The 22,614-nt window shown below is 40.1% G+C and overlaps 1 protein-coding gene across 2 annotated transcripts in view; it reads left to right on the top strand.

Moving 5' to 3' along the window:
• The window catches only part of sema3d (sema domain, immunoglobulin domain (Ig), short basic domain, secreted, (semaphorin) 3D), a 32,485-nt gene extending 18,599 nt beyond the window's left edge, over positions 1–13,886 (top strand). For both annotated transcript variants that reach the window (XM_022191963.2, XM_051952520.1), the window contains 10 exons: positions 989–1,103; positions 1,359–1,428; positions 1,522–1,666; positions 2,234–2,456; positions 2,818–2,906; positions 3,181–3,222; positions 4,000–4,157; positions 5,949–6,013; positions 7,015–7,154; positions 12,588–13,886. In XM_022191963.2, coding sequence (XP_022047655.1) covers positions 989–1,103; positions 1,359–1,428; positions 1,522–1,666; positions 2,234–2,456; positions 2,818–2,906; positions 3,181–3,222; positions 4,000–4,157; positions 5,949–6,013; positions 7,015–7,154; positions 12,588–13,055 — 1,515 coding nt within the window. In that variant the 3' untranslated portion in view covers positions 13,056–13,886. The remainder of the gene's footprint in view (positions 1–988; positions 1,104–1,358; positions 1,429–1,521; positions 1,667–2,233; positions 2,457–2,817; positions 2,907–3,180; positions 3,223–3,999; positions 4,158–5,948; positions 6,014–7,014; positions 7,155–12,587) is intronic.
• Positions 13,887–22,614: the final 8,728 nt, after the last annotated feature.

The raw sequence follows: 22,614 nt of genomic DNA, 5'->3' as shown, positions 1-22,614 counted from the left end.
TGTGCACCACACAGTTCGCCATTAGTCATTCCCAACGGAACCAGCCGACACAGCGGTTCGCTATTAGCATTCAGAGATCTATTGCTACATTCTTAGAGAAAAGCTTTCAGGGTGTTTATGACTTAGGAGTAAGCTGTAAGGCAGACTGGAAGGAGATTCCTCTGGATTACAACCCTCTCTTTTTTCTTTTTTCTCTCTCTCTCTGTCTGTCTTTTATTTTGTGTTTTTGCTTCACTTTCATTATCTAAGTGTGTTTTCTCTCCGTGTAAAAGGAATGAGGGCACTTCACATCAATCCTCTTTGAAGATTATCACCATTGTGAAACATCCTCATTAAGTGCTTACATTTTTTTGTGGTCTCTTAAACTTAAGTGTGTTTTTGTGTGTGTTGAACCAGAACAGACTTCTCTTTACCACTTAGTTAGTGCACCGGCTTAACAAGGAGGAGGGGTTCTTTTAAGTTTTCCATGCACCACAAAGAGGTACACTTGAGCGCTCTTAGCTCAGTCAAAGTTCACAATTTAGAACAGCGATTCATATGCTAAGATAAAACTTGCATTATTAATCAGCAGCCTCACTTGATTTTAGCACTCATTTCAAGCATGCTGCCCTTCCACTTGTTTCTTTTCTCCTTTCATGATGGCCCCTCTTCTCTCAGCATTTTTCTCCCTTTCTCTTCCTATCCCCTTTCAATTACTCCCGACTGTAATTATATTAACAGGAAGGACTCCCCTGTGCTAGTTAAACAAGCCGATATATACTCGAGGCATGTGTTTCACCTGTTTATTTTCCTAATTAGCGAAGGAAATCTGAGTCAGGCTGTGATGCAGTGTGTTGTCCTTCTATGTGTGAGTCCATTAGATAGATTACAGTTGGACTGTGGTTAAGTGCAAAGTGTATATTATAAATTGCGGTCATCTTTTGGCCATGTTAGACAGCTGCACTTTGCCGACTGCGGTTTTGTTGCTGAGTGTTTGGTTGTGTTTCAGAATGACGTTGGTGGGCTGAGGAGTCTGACCAATAAATGGACAACCTTCCTCAAAGCCAGGCTTGTGTGCTCGATCCCTGGACCAGACGGTGTCGACACACACTTTGATGAGCTCCGTAAGTGACTGTGAGAGGGTAGAAAAAGTGAAAATCTAGGCCAGTAGGCTGAATTTGATCTTCTAGAAATGACCTTAAGGGAGCACTTCATTTAGAAGCACTGAATTGCACCAACAGTAATGTAGTGGTAATAGTAGCCAATATTAGAATGCATTTTCTGCTAAGTATAAATATATGGATGGAAGTACAGCTTTTGCAGGTGTACATAATAATAAAAAAAAACAACATTTTCATTTCACCCCCTCTTTCCTGTAGAGGACATCTTTTTGCTCCCCACCAGAGACGACAAAAACCCCATAGTGTATGCAGTCTTTACAACCTCCAGGTAAGTTCTTCATCGAACCATCATTAGTCCCATGGAGTCTCTCCTTTCATTTTGTATACTTAACCTGGTCTTTTGTTTCCACTTTTCTTTCAGTTCCATTTTCCGTGGCTCAGCAGTGTGTGTGTACAGCATGGCAGAAATAAGGTCTGTGTTTAACGGTCCTTACGCCCACAAGGAAGGCCCGGACCACCGATGGGTCGAATACGAGGGAAGGATACCGTATCCCCGTCCTGGAACGGTGTGTTGTCCACCACACGAAGGAGCACAGAAAGAAAAATCTAAAACACTTTATCTCTCCCAACTACAGATGATTTTGTTTTCACAATTTTACATAAAATCCTGCATCTTTATAATTACCAAAGATAAACATGACCTCATTTAAAAGTGTGTTTTCGTGGATTTAAGGGTGAAATGTCTAAGATGCTGTTGGGCATGCTCACACCTGCACATGCAACCTCATCAAGTATGACACAACCTTGACTTCAGTGAGGTTACATGAGATGTTAATCAGATTCTCATTTCACTTTGTTTAAAAATGTAATCAACACAGAGAGCTGGAGGTATGGAGGATTTTTGTGTAAACTTCAGGTGTCCAGCTGAGTGAGCTATGATGTATACAGAAAGAGAGGGCAGTAATGCCACAGATGTTCCACATGTGGTTTTCTTCCTGCAGTTCTCAGAGTAGCCACTAGAAGGAGACACACACCAGTAAATTAAAAGCTGAAAAGAAACATAATATGGCAATCAGTGTCAGGGAGTAAAATTATCTTGTGCACAAGATCAACATTTATTCCTTTTCCCTCAGTGTCCAAGCAAGACATATGATCCAAGGATCAAGACCACCAAAGACTTCCCAGATGAGGTTGTCAGTTTCATCCGATTCCACCCTCTGATGTATCGCTCTGTTTACCCTCTGACTGGCCGGCCGGTGTTCACACGTGTTCGGGTGGACTACACGCTGACTCACATTGTGGTGGACAGAGTTTTGGCAGATGATGGACAGTATGAGGTCATGTTTCTGGGAACAGGTGAGACATGCACATCATCTCCTCCCAGTTGTCTCTGCATGGTCTAAATGTGACCAGCAGAGGGCAGTAGATGACTTTGAGTAGTCTTCAACCTTGAACAGATTGTGCCCATAGTAATTTAGTTTTGTTAATGGGAAACTGAAGGAATGTAAAGTTGCACTTCATATTATGTTCAGCACTGATTCACTTGTACATTTTATCATGTATTTTGTGACAGAAGTTCTCAGATACTCTGAGAATGGTCTTTTGATGGTGTCTTAGAGAAGTTTATTTGGACGAGAAGTCATCATCTTTGGACATTACTCACTTCTGAACATAAAATATATGTCATGGTTTACTTGATTTTGCCCCCTCTTCATAGATGCCGGCTCAGTTCTGAAGGTAGTGAGCATCACTCAAGAGAACTGGTCAACAGAGGAAGTGGTTCTTGAAGAGCTTCAAGTGTTCCAGGTTTGGTTCACAACCACAAATACACACATTTTTTAAGTAGCGGTAAGTTTTGCCTCTGAAAAGATACAAACTCTTTTGCTGCTGTTGGTGGGACAGCTGACTCATCAAGTGGTGAAATATCCATCATGCCTTTGTTGTACAAACTCTGCAGCGCTGATAGATTTTCTGAGCTATTAATCAACAAACCCAGCTGTTGTTTTGTTTCAAACAGAGATCCCGCAATCTATGTTTGTTTAGGTGGTAGAGCTGACTGGGTTTGTTTTACTTTTTGCAGGTTCCCACTCCTATCCTCAGCCTGAAGTTATCTTCTAAACAGGTTTGTTCTCATTCTCCTCCCTTTCAGTCACCCACTAGTTCTGCTTATCTTCTTGGTTGTTTGCCTTCATACATGCAACATGCATTCAGTCATTTCACCTGATCAGGCACAAGACATATAGTTTGTTTCCATCTTTCGCTCATGTATTCAATCTTTCTTTCTGTCTTGAGCCTTCTCGATTTTCTTGCAGCTCTGTCACCCGTCTGCCTCATTATCTAAGGGTCAGCAGTGTCAGTAGACACTTCAACCCCAATCACAGCTTCCATTAATCTACAGCAGTATTTGACCTGTGTATGTGTCTTATGTGCCTGTTTGCTGGTGTTTTCAGGCGAGTCACAGCAGATCAGTAGAGTCACATTTGTGAGAAAGTCTTATGCTCTCTTCTTAGAAATCCTTAAATGTCTGTGATTTGTTTCAGGTGCCATTTTGACATTTTGACATTTGAACGAATGTTTTTCGGATGGCTATTGCCTTGACCTTTGGTTGTTCTTGAGCATAATTTCACAGTAGGGATTTTAAAAAGGACAGTTTGATGGATGAAGACTGGAAAAAGTCACGAAAACCCTAATTTTCTTTTCCCCAAGTGTTGGAAGTGTTTAAGCTGTTATTAGAACTAAGTAATTAATCATAAAATAGGGTGATATGTCTCTCTGTATGTATAATTTTCTGTTGTACTGTGTCTAAAACATATTCTACCATCTTTGTGCACTTGTAAGCAAATTAGTTTCAACCATAAATGATAAACTTTAACTTTAAATTGATCTCTATACTCACCAGCAACAGCTCTACGTGGGTTCGAGTCAGGGTCTAGCCCAGGTTTCTCTCAGCAGATGTCACCTCTATGGCCAGGCCTGTTCAGAATGCTGTCTGGCACGAGACCCCTACTGCGCCTGGGATGGACACATGTGCTCACGATATGTCCCTGCATCTAAAAGGTATAGAAAGAGGATCAGAGCGACTTGGGGTTCAGTGTGTTGCCCAAGGACGCTTTAAAAGGAGGAGGTGCGGACTGAAATTTCAACCCTGCAATTTGTGGACAACCCTCTCCACCGCCTGAGCCACAGTCACCCACATGACACTTGTATTCGTTTTGGAGTTTTGAAATATTTCAATGTGGCATAGCATGATTTACGGCAATCAACAGGAAAATGCATGTCATTTAAAAAAAAAAAACAACAAAAAAAATGACATAAACTGCTTAAAACAGGCCCTTGTTGTGCCCTAGTTTTCCATAATGTGTTTCCAAGGCTAGTTCTTTTTTCTCGTCTGTCAAGAGTTCATAGTTTCTGCTAAATCTATGGTCTGTTTTGGTTTTCTTCACCTGTACAGCATTTTTCAATGCCAACGGGTATTATTTCCTTTGAGGCAATGGTAAGAGATGCTGTTCTTCAGCTGATTAGTGCAACTGTCATTCAACACCTCCGGAGTGGAGTCCTTGAGGTGCAAATGCATCTGTGCATTGTTGTTCTGTGCTTTTGTTTGTGTGCTTGCTTGCACGAAACCTCAGCTCTACAGAACCCATACCCTACAGCTAAGGGTCATACGGCCATATTATTGGCCGGTGGGGATGTTGTTATGGTTTGTGCAATAGTGGAGGCCTCGCTTTTAGTCTGCAGGGCTCTTTGAAAGCAGACCTTCATAGTGTCAGTGAATGTAAGCTACAGATGTCCCATCACACAGGACTAACAGGGAGAGGAGGAAGAAATCAATACAAACTGAAGGAGCCCAAGTGAGCAACACCAAATCAGAGGCCAAAGAAACTTTACTCTCTTGCTCTTTTTTTAAACATATAACATTTATGTAGCTGTTTTATGCATTTTGTACGTTTATAAGGTGAACAAATTCTGAAATAAATTGATATTTATTGCAGGATTATAGGACTCAATAATGGAAATAAAGACCTGGGAAGTTGTTTAGTCCATTTCGGAACTTATACCCACAATGTAGAGGCATACAGTGACTATCAGTAGTCAGACATAGCCTTAAATCATATTTTTGTGTGTTTTCACCTTTATTGGATAGTAGTGGAGAAAGACAGAGAATATGAGGAAGAGGAGCAGGGAAATGGTATGCCGTAAAAGGTCTGACTAGCTGGGAATCGAACTGGGACTCACTGCTTTCAGGCATTTGCACTCGTATGTGTACGTCCCCTTAGGTCTCATATAAGTGATTGTGAAAAATTGTTCCTGGAAGTAATAGTTAGACACATTCCTGACATATTTACAACAACAGTTCTGCTTTATCGCTATATGCAAATTTGACATTTGAGTGAACACTTGACATACATGAATGGTGTTGATTTTAATAGCTTTTTGCTTGACTGACTTGCTAAATTAAAAAATTGAATGCTGAAAAAACATAAGAAAACAGATTCTAAAGATATTTTTTTAATTACAAAATGTTGACCTGTGTGTATTTTTCCAGTAAATATGAGGTGTGAGTTAATAATGTTAATAATTTATGTTAATACTTGATTTCTTATTACTTTAAACATATTTTTTGTAAGATTTTCTCACTTGCCTAAAATTTTGACTTGATGCAAAACTGAAAAAAATCACGGCTGCCTCTTCCTCTGGTTACTTTAAAAATGTTTTGTCTAATTCTGATTGTTTCTGTGTGTTTGAGAATCTGAACACTTAACAGTGATATTACTAAAGTCAGAATTCTTATTCCTAAATAAAATCCTAAAAAAAAAAGTCTGTAATTATTGTGTGCTTTTTTTCCAGGCGTGCCAGAAGACAGGATATCAAGAATGGAGATCCTGCCATTCAGTGCTGGGACACAGAAGACAGTATGTACAGTTTGTTATCTTACGAGATTCTTCCTGTGTCTGTCTTTCTAAGAAGGCCTTTCTTTTTGCATGGAAAGCTGCAAATGCACATTTAATGAACAATGCAGCACTATACAAAAGAAAAGTAGCATGACAATGAGCCCAGCTTGAAGTCTGTCATAAAGAACTGCAGCCGAGTGACAAATGAAAGGAAGAACCAACACAAAGGGTCCTTATAAGGTTTTGGGTCATTTTGTGCTGCTGTAGAAGCTTCACACCGTTAAGTCCATAAGTCTCTAAGTCTGCTGGAGGGATGAGCATCATTCTTCCAAAAGATATTCCCTCATTTGGTGTTTTGTTAATGTTGGTTTGAGAGTGCTGTCAGTCATGTCAGTTTCAAAGCTCCCACAAGTGTTCAGTTTGGTTAAGATCTGACAGTTGTGAAGACCATAGAATACGATTAACACCATTTCCATCTCACCAGTTCATCCAGCCAGTGACTGCTCTTGCCCTGTGAACTGTCATTCTTCTAGGATGACAGTGCCACTCCAATCAATGTTTCATCATAGGATAAAGATAATCACTCAGAACAACTTCTTATTGATTTCCAATGACCCTTCTCACTAAAGGGACAAGTGGACCCAAAGCATGCCCCCAACAATATAATAGAGTCACCAGATTCCATCACTGTAGAGGTCAAAGGATCAGATTTTCCCTCTCATTCGTCACCAGTCTACATCCTCAGAAACATAACAGCAACAGATAGTATGGCACCATCAGTGCAATGATATTCAAATCACACCTGACCTGATCTGAATATTAGGAAGAGCTGTGGCAAGCTTTCCAAAAATTTTTACAACTAACAACCTACTTGTCAAGCATCGTGAAAAACTGAGTGCATACAACCTTTGCACAGTATCATATCGACATCAATTACCCCGTTCCTGTGTGAAACCTGCATGACAAGTGTTTATTGGAACAAGAGAAAGATTCTGGGGAAATGACAGACATGTTTTCCCCAGGTCTTGGTGGAGGACGTGTGGAGGAGAGAGTTCTCTATGGGGTTCAGAGCAACTCCACCTTCCTCGAGTGCATCCCTAAATCCCAGCAGGCTCAGATCCGATGGTACAAACAAAGACCTGGATCCGATCGCAGGGAGGAGGTCAGAGAGTGTACTCATCTGCACACATGTTCGCACACACCACCTAAATGCTAAAGCACAGATCCTTCTTCCCCTTCTTTCCTTTTCTTTTGCTCTTCCTTGCTGAAATCCAAGGGTGGAAATTGTTTTCATTGTTGCACCTGAGGGGTTAAGTTTTTTTTTCATGCCAGGTCAAAAATCAGAGGAGTTACAGAGTCAATGATTGGGTTTTACATAACTACTTTCCAGTATTCAAAAACATCATGCTTCACTTCAGCCTCACTGACTCTGAAGTTCCAGTCCTAAGCTCTTTAACAACTGTTTGTGCCACAAATCACATCGCTGCAGCACATGCTAATGTTTATGAGTGTCCAGAGCTTTCTAAAGACATTTTTCAGCTCTTTGAGGAAGGTGAGGAAAGACTTAAACCAGACTCTCCCTTGGGGTTGGGGATGGGACATCATCTATCCTACGTGAAGGACGGAGAAAAAAGAGCATGAGTTAAATTTTACCCTGCATTTAACCTTATTGAGTAAAATATACGTTCATGCTGTACAACTACTTTTGCTTTTGGCCAATTATGGATGGGCCAGTGGAGACTGTACATTCTCTGGGTAGAAAAATGCAGCACAGCTTTAGAGGATAGTGTGATCAGAACACAAATTGAAACCGTATAAATTACTGTCTTCACACATAGAATTAGGTAAAATGACACTAGCAGCTCATTTTCCAGCTACTGCAAAGTAATTAAAACAATTTCAGTCTTGCTGAAAGTCTTGGAGATAATAGGCTGGACAAACAAAGACACGCAGGGACGGAGAGGTAATGTGTTTGTATTTGAAGTGTAGAAAGAACCTCATTGATGATGACACTCGTCTCCTGAATGAGACAACAGAGACGTGCTTACTCAGCACCTCAGTCTCCTCCCCTCCCCTATCCAAACACACAAACCATCCTCCACCCACTGCGAGTGGCCCTCTCACTGCTCAACCCACTCACTGCTCATCTCTCGTCCCACTTCCCACTATACTAATTTACTCCCACTGCTGTCCCCTGTCCTCGCTCTCAGGGGCGAATGTAAGCATACTGACAGGTGCAGAGGCCACTAAAGACCCATGTGTTCCTTTATAGGCTTTCACAGCAGTGAGCCCAGTGTTTTGTTTTTCTTTGCCTATGTGTGCATGTGTGTGTGTGTGTGTGTTTCTTTATGAACCCCTACAGCGGAAATCATAACAGAGCACTCCCTAGGGACGGCCATGTGTTTTGGGGCAATGAACACAATGGGGTGTTTTCTGTGTTTGTGTGTCTAGGCGTGCAATGATATGTGACCTATTGTACTCTAGACAAAGTGATGAAGGAGCCAATGCAGGAGTTCTTCCTCCCTCAGGACTGTCATGCGAGAGACACAGAAGCTAAACAAATATGATGGATTAACAACAGTTTGTTGGTGTGGATAAGTGTCCAAGAGGAATATGCAAATAAATTCAGTTCAAGGTGACTGAAATCTTATCTCACGGTCTTCTCTGCCAAAGTAAAGGTGGGAAGAACCACCATCTGGACTTACTGGCAACTTAGTGCATTTTTTTCCCACCTTTGCGATCCATTATTTAAATTTTAGTGCAGACTCAGGCTGGGCGGTGCAGAAAAAAACTTTTATAAAAGCCTGTCATCCTGACAAATGGTAATCATTATGTAAAACTTAAAACTGCTGGTTTGGTGTTTGAAAAATGAGAAAACAAACCAAATGGTCCATTCATTTTTTAAATCCAGTACACTCATATTTTCCACATCATTCTGGCTGATTGCCAATGCTGATATCACTACATGCACATTTTTTCCCTAACTAATAGCAGAGAACTTCAAGTTTCTCTAGTTTCTAGTGGAGTTAACATGGTATCACATGTATTTTTGTTATAATGGGCCATAGGCAGGTGCAGACATATAATGCAATGCTTTTTGAAAAAAGAAACAACTTTTTTGTGTATAACATTGTCAAACAAAACTGTAAACCTTTCGCCTGACAGGCATGTAATGCTTGTCAATATCACACGATATTTCTTTTTTAAATTGATCAATATCACTGATATCACAGATATCATCTCACACCCTTACACATAACATTGGATATAAAAATACTTTTTGCACATCTTCTAGGGAGTAAGGTTCTGATAAAGACACTGAAAAACATGCTGTGCTGCACAGTTCAAACAAAGACGCCCACACAACTACACTATATCTTCCAACACCTGAAAAAATTCACTCAGGGCGTGTTTCTCTGACCTCCAGCTCCGTGTTGTTGACTTGATCGCCCTCACTTTTTGTTCACTGTCAGCTGCGTTGCTGTTGCTCAGTCTCAAACTGACTGTAAATGTGCTTATTCACCAAATGCCAAAGAAGAAATCAACAAAAACAGAACTCACACCTTTTTTTTAAATTTTATTGCTGCATATTCTGTGACATCAAAATGGAGAAAGAAACTATATCGACTCCTAATCAGTTGAATCAATTGTTCTGTCAAACTATTAAGCATTTCTCTAATTCAACAAGAAAACTATGATTGTAGGATTTTCCTTGAATGTTATTAGATGTCAGTCGGTTTAGGCAAGTATAATAATTTAACAATGTGCAAGCATTTTTGCTTTACTCTCCCTTCGTCCTGGGTATTTCATCCACAAACGTTTGAGATGTTTACCACGTTCTTTGCCAAAGAATTTAATTTATTTATTCATTTAAGATTCAGACAATGTCTTATGGGGTACACATCTTTATAGTTTAACAGCCAGTAGCCCTTTAAGCTGCAGTCAATTCCAGCCATTTTCAGTACAAAAAATCGCTAATATTCTATTTGTAAATAAAAATATGACGAGAAGTACAGGGAATATTGGACACGCATCGCGAGGTGCATTTCCTTGAAAACGACCTATTCGTGGATTATATACCGACTTCAAGACATGTTTTGGACAAAATATTTACTGGCTTGTTTTGTCTGGATGTCCAAGGTTGGATTATGGCCGTTTTTTGTGGAATATTTCCATCCGTGTGTAATAATGAACCCGGAAATGTGAGTCGCGCTGTGTACGTTAAAGCCGTGTATAGAGAACGGATGGATGGATATTCGTTGTTTGTCGGACAAATGTGTTTATATTACCTGCTGTGGTAATCACATCTGAAAGTGGTTTATACCGGCGGATTCATGAGAATCTAAGCTTTCCATTGGTGTATAGTGTTTGTATAATCGCGTTTGCAGTTTCAGACATTTAGCAAATTGCTTATGCAGATCTCAAAGTGTACCGCGGGCGGGACACTGAAGCGCAACGGGTTAAAATACCCCCAGTTATTGGACTTCTTTGCTTCTTTGACCAACAATAGTCTCATCTCATGGCTTCACTGTCACTGTGATTTTTGTAATAGGTCCAGATATTGTTCTTCCACCTTTCATTTAGTCGTTCTTTCACCCCTTTTTGACTACTATATCTATAACAAACCAATATGTCGTGGTTGGATTATGTAGTCGTAGTGTGTCTCTCTGTTGGTGCAATGATCGACCTGTCCTCACAGTTGGGGCAGCAGGTGATCATTTCAGTGTCTGGCTCATTTCAACCTCTCACTCTCAGTGCTTTCCTTCCCACTCTATTTCCTTCTGTCTGTCATCCCCTCTTTGTCCCCGTTCCTCAACCCTCCTCGTCACTCCCATCTTAATCTCTCCTCACTTCCTGCCTTCAAGCACCACATTTTGCGCACTTTGTTTCCTCACATCTTTCATGCCGTCTTCCCGCAGCTGTTTTTTCCCCCCACTTTCTCCCTTCTGTGTTTTTTGGTTTTGATAAAGCCATCCTCAGCCAGCTGTTCACAGCGCTCTCCAATAATTTCTCTCTTCTTATCCCCTTGTAAAAGTCAGCTATTAAAGATGTGAGATGGAACAAATGTTGCTGTCTTTCTCACAGCGTGTTTGTATTTGTGCGTGTTTGTCTGTTTGGGCCTGTGAGTGCGTTCACCTCCTGGAGCCTGGAATGCTAGCCCATAAGAAAATTGCTAATAGGAAAGGCATGGATCATGTTGAATGTGATGCGCAGCGTTCATTACGAGCAAAGCACCAACTTCCTAGAAGCATGAGAAGGTATTTATCTAATAATTGAGGCATCAGGTTATGTGAGAGGTAAACCGAGGAAACAGCTTTTTTCTACTATTAAAAGTTGTGTTTCATTGGATTACTCCAGGTGCGTGCAAAATTGTTCACATACACAAATTTGTCTGCAGACACAGAATGCTGTACAATTGTCTTAAAAGCTATGTTTTGCTGGCTTAATCACACACCAAAATACACACAGACACATGCACACACCAACACACAAATAAAGACGGACCATCTGGGTAAGTTTAAAAGTCTGGCATTGCTGTTTAGTCACAGATGCCTTGATTTTGGATAACAGAGAGAGGATGTCTTAAAAGGCGCACAAATAAGCACATAAATAGCGATGGAATGATTTACAAACAGACAGAGGTATCCATAAGTGAGATTTTTACGTTTTTAATATGCCAGCCATGTGTTTTGTCAAGTCAGTCAGGTGTGCCAGGAAACAAGAACGTGATGGGAGACAGACTGGCGAGTCTAATGTGTGCAAAGGTCAACATCCAGAGAGGCTCTGAGGCTGGTGGGTCTGCCTCTGCCTGGACGACACATCATCAGTGTCAGACCTGGAAACCACCACAGAGCTGCACACACACACATGCATATCCGTAGCACAACATTTGTGCAAATTCATGGTAATATTCTGGCTCTCTTATCAATTACACCTAGAGGGGGTCAGGGCAGGGCTGTGGGAGGTATGCTTTTGAAGCAGCCACACATGCACAGGCACACACACGCTGGACGCTCGCTCTCATGCTCCTTCTCCGTCCTCTCGATGCAGCTGTGTTGTTTTAGGGCCCCGACAGCAGCCGCACCAGCTGATGAATCGCCGTGGACGCTAAATGAAAAGCGGACCATAAACATTAGCATGCTACTTAGCCTTACACCTTAACGACAAGCGAACACACTCTCTCACCAGCACTTACTGCTTACACTCATTATGCACACGAAGATCTCTCCACACCACATAATGACCTCTGGCTCCCCAGCGCTGTGGGTGATGCTCACCGCACCCAATTCAATATGTTTCCTGTTTCAGGGGTCATTACCTTGTTTAACACACCTTGGATGCAAATCTTGCGTGAAATGTATGTGTGTTAACCGGGTGGGAGGTATCAAGAGGGTGTTATGAGCAATCAGCCTGAATGATTGTTTGGGAGGGGTGAGACTCAGAAGAAGATCACATAATCACATAAAGGGCCTTTAAATGATCCTTTTCCACATTATTTTCTTGCACATGGGCAATTGATTTAACAGAACATGGCTGTCAACTCCTGAACTTGTGCTTTGTGATGTAGCTTAATGTCTTTCTTTTCGTCTCCCAGGTCAGACTGGATGATCGTGTTGTTCACACCGACCGAGGCCTCCTGATTCGCTCCCTCCACGCCTCAGATGCTGGCGTGTACGTGTGTGTGGCTCAAGAGCACACACACTTCACCCACACCCTGCTCCGTCTCACGCTACAACTTGTTACACACGGACAACTCGACAGAAAACCCAAGCCAAGCGAAGATCCGGCAGCGGAGATGCACCACGGAGCTGAGTCACGTCAGCGTTATAAAGACTACCTGAGAGTGATGAGCTCCCCCTTCAGCTCCCTGGAAGAGTACTGCGACTCGCTGTGGCTGGACAAGCGCTCGTCGAGGGCGCGAGGACGAGGCTTAGGGGGAGTTGGCAAATGGAAACACATCCAGGAAATGAAGAAGAGCAGGAACAGGAGGCACCACAGAGAGAGGGGAGAGGAGAGAGACAAACAAGTGCGAGGGAGAGCAGTGAGGACGGCAGAGCAGTGAGGGAAGGGACGGAAAGAAAACCATTAAGGGTTAGCTGTGTATATTCTCTGTTTTAATGATGAAGCTGATGTGACAAAGAACTGTAAAACTGCAGTGTCAGATGAGCATGCGAAGCTTACGTCTGAGCATGAAAGACCAGCAATGAATATAAAGTCCAAGAATTAAAAATGCATGGCAAGAAATTGGAAGTAGCTTTGCACTGTAGATATGATTGTTTTTAAAAAAAAAAAACCTGCCAACCAGGTACTTGCAGTTGTTTTAGAGGAAAAAAAACATATTGTTCAGGGATTATATTTTTTATCCTGATTTACAGAAGATTCCCAAAAGATAATACTTCAAATGCTTTGGATGAAGGACTAAATGACTGAATTACTACGGTAAAGATACTCAAGCTGCAGTATTAATGAGCAGGTGAAGGACTGTAACATAACTGGTGTTTTCAACAACTCTGACTGCCATTTTTTTCTTAATGGTATAAATAAATCTTCCAGTCGACAGAGGTGATTATTTCATCATAATCAAAGATACTGAAGTAATGAAACTGGGAAAACATCTAAACAAAATGTATTTTAAAAAAGGAGTTTACTTGTGGTATTGACATTGCATTCACTTTGAATGACTGTAAATATTTATATGACATGTACAGAAGATACAGCATGCTCATTTTAGTCTTATTACTAATCTGTTTTTCTATAATTATAACCATGTATTATGTTTGACAAAATGACATATTTTTGTACATTCCCTTTACTATTATACTGTAGTTGCAATAGGTGTTTTCATTATTAGTGTTGTCTGAAAGTTATTTAAATAAATTTGTGTTGGAGCTTCTCTTTCCTGAATTGCTTGTTCACTGAAATTCCTACAAAGATAAAATCATTATGCGGAAAATCTATTGCTGCAGTTACAGACAGTCTCAAGCATACAGAAGGTGTTTTCAGAATGGGTGAGGGTTACTTCAGCTGAGCCTCTCCTGATATAGCAACACAAGTCCCTGTACACTGTATGCAGATGTCAGAATGATTCAGGACCAGCTGGTCTGTTGTTGAGGGTAAGTGTGTGTGTGTGTGTGTGTGTGTGTGTGTGTGTGTGTGTGTGTGTGTGTGTGTGTGTGTGTGTGTGTGTGTGTGTGTGTGTGTGTGTGTGTGTGTAGAAGGGAAAAGGAGAAAGTAGCCATCATCAGGAGAAACCGTGCAAAATCTGAAAGATTGCAATCGTACTTGAACGTAAGCAAGTGACAAGTTTCCTAGAACAAAACAATAAAGCTGAGAAGGCATCATTGTAAAAAAAAAACAAAAAAAAACCCAAGCGTTATGCAACCCAATGTGCCTGACCTGATAAGTATATTTAGACATAATAATGTACATAATATCCTACACAGAGTTTCTATATAATGCTGATAATGATATGACAAGGATCTTTCCGTGAAAGGCCTCTTCTGTTTATTTCCTCTGTTTTAACTGATTTAGTTGCACCCACTGAAATAAAATTCTCGGTGAGCAAATGATGTAGATATGAAAAAAAACATATTTGTAGAAAGATGTAGAATATTGCCACATTTATCAGTACATATTTTACTTGTCTCATATGCCTCCACCACGAACCAACAAGCCCTCAAACTCATACGACCACACAGGTCGCATGTACGTGTCCCTGAAATACTCATGAGAGTGTATTTAGGTTAGCGCCCCTACGGGAGACAGAAAGGCATTACGGGATTTAATTCGCGAAACGGCTTTTCCCTCACTTTCGCAAGACGGGTTTAGGGTTATGGTTATGGTTAGGGTTAGGGTTAGTGTTAGGTCAAAGTTTGTTCATGGTGACGTTTCAGCTGAGACACCGGAGTGTCGATATTTACTCAACCGCTAGAGGTCGCTTAACTTCAAAACGTAGCACTCGGTTGTAATAAGGGCGTGTACAGACGACCTATGCGGTCATTTTTTCAAGGAGGACAGTCTCCCACGAACAGCTGTTACTGCCCCTGTAATGGGCATTTAATTTTTCTCATCTTTTTCAGAAATTTCCTTTTTTTCTGTTTTCCTGCTCTCTACATGCATACGCATATATGAAAACACTTCTGTGTTTCTCCACAGTGATTTCACATGTTTCTTGTAACAAAGACAATGAATATTTCAAGCACTCCCTCCTCGTCTATAGTTTATTTATCAGTCAGCTGCAAAGAGCAAACTACATCGCCCCAAAAAGAAAACAGCAAAAGGACACCGGGGAAGGACTGGAATAGGCTTTAGGAAAGCATAATCTCTTAAATATAACATACGTATATAGTATATGCACATATAAAATGTATTTTTGTCAATTATAATCACACACAATTTGTTGGAGAAGCACTGCTACCAAACAAAACAATTAATATTTTAGTCATTTTTGCGCAAACATCAGTGCTAATTCCCAAACTTTTGTTTATACCACATATTCTTTGTTAGTGCCCCTAATAATTTCTCACTTCACGCTTCACTTTAGTGAATCTAAAATGTCATGAACTAATTAGCTGACTGTGGTCAAAGGACAGTGAAGAAAACTGGGGGGAGGAGAAGCAAAATATTTTGATGTTCCAAAATGAAATGTCAAAGAGATTATGAAAACATTGAGAAATAAAATGAGGAATCCCAAATGAAATCAGTACCATTCACCACACCCTGCTAATACCATTATTTAACAATGTTCTCTAGTTATATTCTAATTATACTAATTCAAACTGTGTCAACTTATCATTATTTATTGCAAATTTTTCTTCCTGCATGTCATTTTTTAACTATCTCATTACATTCAGACTTTGAATTGACTCTGCTTTCCTACATAGAATGTCTGATGCTGTGCTTCCTAACAGAGCTTTTGTATACAATTCTTTGTCAGTACATTTGCTCAACATACTACTGTGCTCGGAGTTAACTTGACCTTCACATGTGACTGGAGAAAAGCCAGTGGGTAAAGATGACTTGCTGTGATAGACGGGCGGAAAGAAGCAGCAGGAGTTGAACAAGGAAACAGAATTCAGGGAAAGAAACCAGATTTTCTAGAAGGAAGTGGCTCATTTGACGTGATTGCTGTAATGAGCAAGCAACACTGTGGAGGAACCCCTGTAGAGGAGCCTTACAGTATTCACACACATTTACAAAGGCACTGACACACTGTACACTTCTTTTTCCACTGTGTCTATATGTAAAAAGTGATTTCCCTGTGTGCAGTGATCCACATGGATAACTAACATCAAGATTAGGTTCTTTGCGTGGGCCTAGTAGGTGGTATGTGTGTGGAAAACTGTGGCATTAGAACCTCTCTAATTAGATTGTACTTGTTAGGCTTCATTTAAAAGGTGGTTTAAAGTGGATTGTTTTGTAGTTGCATTCCTTATGCAACACCATGAATTACTTTCCTCACTGTTAGCCTACATACATAAAGCTGCTTCACCTTTAACCATTATCATGAATCAGTGGAGTTTTTGTGTTTTTGCATAGTCTGGGTCACTTCAGATGTGACTCCAGTGTTGCTTTTGATTTAAAGAGGTTAGATAGGAAACTCAAAGCACACTCCAGAACACAAGTGTCACTGCTCAGTGCTAGTTAGCCCATACAAATGACCGTACAGACTGCAATATCTGCTGACCTGAATCTGTCACTCTGTCTGCTTCCCTTATCTTTACGCAAGCGAGCTCACATTTGTGTCAGTTTACGCAAATGTGTCCAGGTGCAAGAATTCAAAGCAGAGGTGTTTTCTGCTAAACACTGTCCCACAGCAAACCCGCACAGCGCCGAATCAAGATATCAAACACCGTGACAAGAAGACTAGAGGGAGAGAAAAAAGAGAAGAAAGCGGAATTGAGATGTCAGACCACAGAGGTGTTTCTACCTCTATATTACAGGGTATTTACAGCTGTGCAGATGTGTGTTTGTCAGGCGCTGACAGTGAAATTCTGGGCCTGGGCGGAGACGGCCGAGTGTTGTATGGGACCTGTCGGGCTGGGCGGTATTGAGGGCTGCCTGGGGGTATTGGACGGCGAGAGGTATGTGTGCATGAGCCAGAAACAGTTGCTCCCTGGGAGTAATGACTACCTGTGCTCCTTCAGCCTGATTTACAGGCATAAGCGATCTCTCCTCACTCCAGCATTTGCGGCAGGACGAGCAGGATGCAGGGAATATTCTAAACACACCCTATGATAGATGTTTTCATTTGCTTTTGAAGCCTCTGTAAATGAGCTGTGTCCCCTTTCCTGTCATTCTTCCGTGCTGTGTCTGGGTCAGTATATAATTTAGGGACTTTTGATGCCCATGGGATATGTCTTGCATACATTTTATTTAAATTAAAAAAAAAACCTAATGTTTTTTATGTTAACTATGATCATGTCTTTAAAAATTCCATGATTATGTATTTATTATGGAAACAATCACTTATTGATAAAAAAACGACTGGATATCACTAAAAGGTCAACTAAATAATCATCTGAATTTAATAACAACCATCTTCTAATTAGCTAAACAATAATAAAATCAGCTTCTTCAAAAATTGTTGAAAAAGCGGAGATAATCATGACAGATATTACTTTTTTTTTGCCACTATATCAAATTTTATATGGAAAATAACTAATTGTATCTGTTTCTGAGAAATCACTTTCAACTAAGTTCCCCATTACAAAAACACCTCTCAAGGAAATGTGTTAATTCCAGATCACATGACCTGCTCCACATGATGTCATTTCCTCCTGAAGAAAAGACTGGCAAGACTCCAAGGCTTTCTGAGTTATTTAATATAAAATATTGTGTGAGTCAAGTGCGGATTTATCGCATGTCAACAGGTTTACTACAATATCTTTAAAAATAACTGTCATTTTCAATTTTACTTCATTGTATATATATTTTAGAAGAATCTTCCTCTAAAAATGCCATGTGGTGTTTGGTTATAGGCGACCATATTGATCAAAAAAAGGTCAACTATGATACCTATCAGTTATGTTACGAAAAGTCCCGCAGTTATACAATATAACCGCATTAGCCAGGTCAATAACCTGGCTAATGCTCTATAGATGGGACTGAATCAGGATGTAAGTTTTCTTGCACTAGTTGTAGAAAAATCGCTGCTCATTCAATATTGTATGCCACTTGATGCTGTCCAACTTTGCATATCCTCTTTCACAGGGGTTTTGATCAGGCCCATGTTGCTCTGTTTTGGGGTCAAAGATCACAAAAGCTGCTGACGGGCTCAGAAGTCTCTGCGATCAAGGTCCCAGAGGTTGGAGAATGCTCCTTTAGATTCTATCAGAAATACTGCCAAGTTCAGAATTGCATGTAATAGAAGGGCAGATTTTCTCACTAGTGTCTTGAGTATAATAGCACATAAAAGATCTGCAAATAAACTTATAAATCGCTACTCTTTGTCTCTGTGACAGTTTAATGTAGTTTGGTTGGCCTGTGGTCATACTTTCAGTTTCCCCACTGGGACGCGGAAGATGTTCTTCATTTCATGCGACATAAAAATGTCAGTCATACAAAACTTGAGAGACATTTTTAAGCATGGAAAAACTTATATAACCACTGAATCTATTGTCTGTGTTCAGTAATTGCTTCCATTGTGATGAAAACATGGTTGCTACTGATGTGATTGTGTTTATTACAGCTGGGATGACTTTCTCTATGAGGTAAACGACCATTCCTAATTAACTCTAACAATCAAGCATAACTCACAAAACTGTTGTACTGAGATGGAATCAGTCTAATAATTGTTTGCAAACCAAAAATCTGTCATTTGGTACTGGCACAGCTAAGAACATGTGCACGCTTGGTAGCGCTTCTAATGTTTTAAATGTAGACTGCAGAATTGTAGTTTCATCTAATATATTTTGCAATTTTAATTTTGAATTAAAGCCCCCAATGTTTTAATTAAGTTTTACCATTCTTTTTTTTATCTTTACTGTATAATTTCCCATCGCATTTATTCATAGAGATGATCACCTACAGATAATTTCCTTCTGCAGACAGAGGAAAACATTTTTAGAAGAGCAGACCTCCTCATGCGGCGATCAGATTTCCAGTTGGGCAAATTAATCATAACATTTTTCTGATTACAGCATTGTATGAAATTTCATTGTATGTGTTACTGTATCTGTCTTGAGATTAAATAAACAGATTCAATTTCTTTAACCCACTTTAGAAAACGGGTTAATTTAATACAGATTTCTATGCAGAGTCTAATCTGATATCTTAAAATATGGGTGCATGGTTCCCATGTTTGTCTCTTTCCCAGCTTAGTTTTAGTCAGTGTTTTTGCACTGAAGAAGCAGCAGAGTCAAATAGTACCTTTAGAAATCTAAATGCTCAACAATAGTATCATCTGTCAGCACCTAGTTTGCTTTGAAAGGAGCGGCAGCCTCTCACTGACAATCAGTGAGGGATGATTATGTGCCATGATACACTACCAAGATTTGATAGCAAAATAACAGACAGAGACCTGACTGATGGCTCTGTTGTCAACCCTGTCCTTCAGAAATGTCTCCATATACATTTACTGCATATTTAAACAGCAGCAACAAATAATTATTTTGATCAGATTATGTTTTCTATCAGGAAAATGAGGAAATGTTGTTGCATCTGCTGCCTACATCTAATCACAAACATGACTCTGGATACAAAAACCAAGTCTTTTATCTAAGAATGGAGTTCTTTGTGAGCCAATCATGTGTCTCCACCACCTCATATGCCAATGCAGGTATGGAGCAAAAAAATGTCACTGAAAATAATTCAGTCATCTTAATATTCTAGGGATACAATTTATTTTTTCTAGAAGAGAGGACTGGTGCAGTACTACTTCCCTGCAAGGAGAAGCAAGCTTTATTTTTTCTTCCAACACTTTGTTGCTTTGTGTTCCCAGGAAATCTGGTTTATATAACCTCTGTTGGCTACCAACGTTCCACAGATGAACTTTGAACTTTGCTCAATAACCTCTCTTGGCCTTGTTCATCTCATCTTCTCTCCTCTCCTGGATTCTTGTTTCCATAGTAACTTTGGTGTTTTCCATGGGTCTTTGTAGTTTGATTTGAAAAGCATGAAGTGTAGAAGAAATGCCTTGGATTTTCCTGGGGAAGAGGCAAGGCCAAATAACCAGAAAGTGTCATAGTAAATGAGGTTGGCGAGAGGGTTGACAAAGTGCGTGATTAGCAACAGTCCGTGCGGCTGCCCCATGAAGACCCTGTATTGTGGAAACCCAAATCCACAAGAGAGTACCTTTAGCCATGAAGGTTAACAAGCTCAGTAAACATGGAAATCTTCCAGAACATTTGTGATCCAGGGAGGATTTTTCAGCTATTTTCCATGACTGGGTGTGAAGAAAGCACTCAAATTTCAAGCTTGATTTTGTAGATCAGTGTGCAAATGGTTCCCTTGTTTTCTTAAAATATCCCTTTCAAACAGCTTCCACGCTCGACTTCCTGGCAGGTCAGGATATAGTCAGCACGTGTTTATGCTTTCAGATTCTTGTAAGTTTCACTGGGTATACATTGACACATTTTTGTGCATGTGGCAGTTTTCTTGAATGCTGTATTGACCTGCCTTTGACGCACAAATTTGATGCTAAGGTAAGAAAATACAGATAACTAAATATGTTTGAGTGCTTGTTTTATTTAGCAGCCTTTTTGTATTCTAAATGATTGTGTTTGATTGATGTTGGACTTCAGATAACTGAGAATGTGAGAAGCACTTCCTGGAATTCTCGTTTATGGTTTGAAAGAAACATATTTTCTCGCTGGAAGGTAAGATTATGATGTTGTAGGAAACACTTCCAGTTTGAAAGAGCCACAAAGTCTGTGTTAACATGTGAAGGTAAGCCTGCAACAGCACGTTCACCAAGAAGACCACAGTTCATGTCTCATGTGGGAGTTTTGTTCATAAACTTTTCTCTCTGGGTTTGCTTAGTTTTAGGCACAAAAACCCCTTGGTTAAGGCCAAATCATGCTTTCCAGGAGAAGTGTGTGTGTGTGACATAAATTTTGTGGCCCACCCTTCTGAGAAAGTCCACGTGCAGACCAGAATTTGTGACCACACACACTATCCATAACCGTGTTGACTGCACATTTCCCAGGAAAACAAATGCTGCTGAAAACAAATACTTGTCAGGAGAAGAGACTGTAGAAGCAGATTATTGGTCATCCATACCTGTACAAGTGGAATTTTAAAAAGAAAGAGTAGTATTGTTAGGATCTTGCTCTGGCCCCTGTCGTTCTTTCCTTCTGATCTGTTTTGGTTTTGTCCTGCCTTTTTGTCCTCCTGCTCTCCCTGTTTCACCTGCCTGCACTCTACCGGCTGATTACTGCTATGAGTGTCAGCTGCAGTCATCAGCTAAACACTACTCACCTGTTTCATCGACTCACATGTTGTCAAAGACTGTTTTCCCCCTTTGGATTGTGCTCTCCACACCGAGCCCTGCGACCTCCTCGTCTGCTTTAGCCCCCTGGACTCTCCTGCTTCCCCCATCCTGGTTTTTGTAAGTACATTGTTTTGCTGATTGGTTTAGTTTATTCCTGTTTGGTTTCTGTAGTGGAGCTGAGGGTTTTAGTAGGTCTAGGTTGTAGTTTGTTGAAGTCTTGGATTTGGTTAGTTTATCTCCTGCCTTATTTTCCCCTTCCTGGAGTGGTTTACTTGGTTTTGTTTAAATACCCCCCAACAAGTATTTGAAGTTGTTTTTGCCAGACTCAAGAGATGCTTTGATTTGTACATGCTTTTCATTTGATTTAGCCAAAACGTGATAGTTTCAAATGTTGCCACAAATCTTGGAAATAATCACATGGACATAGAGCTACAGGCCAGTCTGTGAACTAGCTGCTGTATTCTTTAAACAATGCAAAGTCACAGCTTTTTAGAAACATCTGTGTTTGATATGAGAGGCAATGTGCACACACCATGAATTAGCCTTCACATTTTGGGTTAAGATTGACCCTTTCACAATATTATGTTAGACTTTTGGTGAAGCTAGGTTGAGACACTAAAACTTCTTGGTTAGGTTTAAGAAAATACCTTTGGTTGGATAAAAATATAGCCCTTTCACAACACTTCTGATGCTTCTCCCTCATTTTTAGGTTACCAGTTCTACTCCATTTAATGTATGATGAGTTGGCTGAAAAGGAGCAACAGTAAAGCAGCAAAGATACATTGAATCATCAGAAACAAACTGAAGCATAGGAGTGCAATTTTTAGGAAATAAGACTGATGTGGAGGAATTCTTCCTTCAAATCCTCAACTTCTTGTTTTGGACTGTAATTTTTTTAACATTCTGCCAGACTTTTAATTCTTTACTTGATCATAGTTGTATTAGTGCAACTCTGTGACCAAAATCATGTTAAATTTTGACAGACAAACCTTTAAATGTGTAAATCCTGCAATACCAGTTATAGAGTTATTTGAAAATGATTTCAGTGCCTGCTAGTTCTATTTGTTTTTCTAATTTTAACTTTTTTTTTAAAATTCACACAATGTTTTTTTTATATTTTTAGTATTACCAGTTATAACCGCCTCATGGGCTAAATGACATGAGGGTTAACCTCATTGCTTTCTCTGCT

This window comes from Acanthochromis polyacanthus, chromosome 8 (assembly GCF_021347895.1).
Source record: "Acanthochromis polyacanthus isolate Apoly-LR-REF ecotype Palm Island chromosome 8, KAUST_Apoly_ChrSc, whole genome shotgun sequence".
NCBI lineage: Eukaryota > Metazoa > Chordata > Actinopteri > Pomacentridae > Acanthochromis > Acanthochromis polyacanthus.
This window is presented reverse-complemented; position numbering and strand designations above follow the sequence as displayed.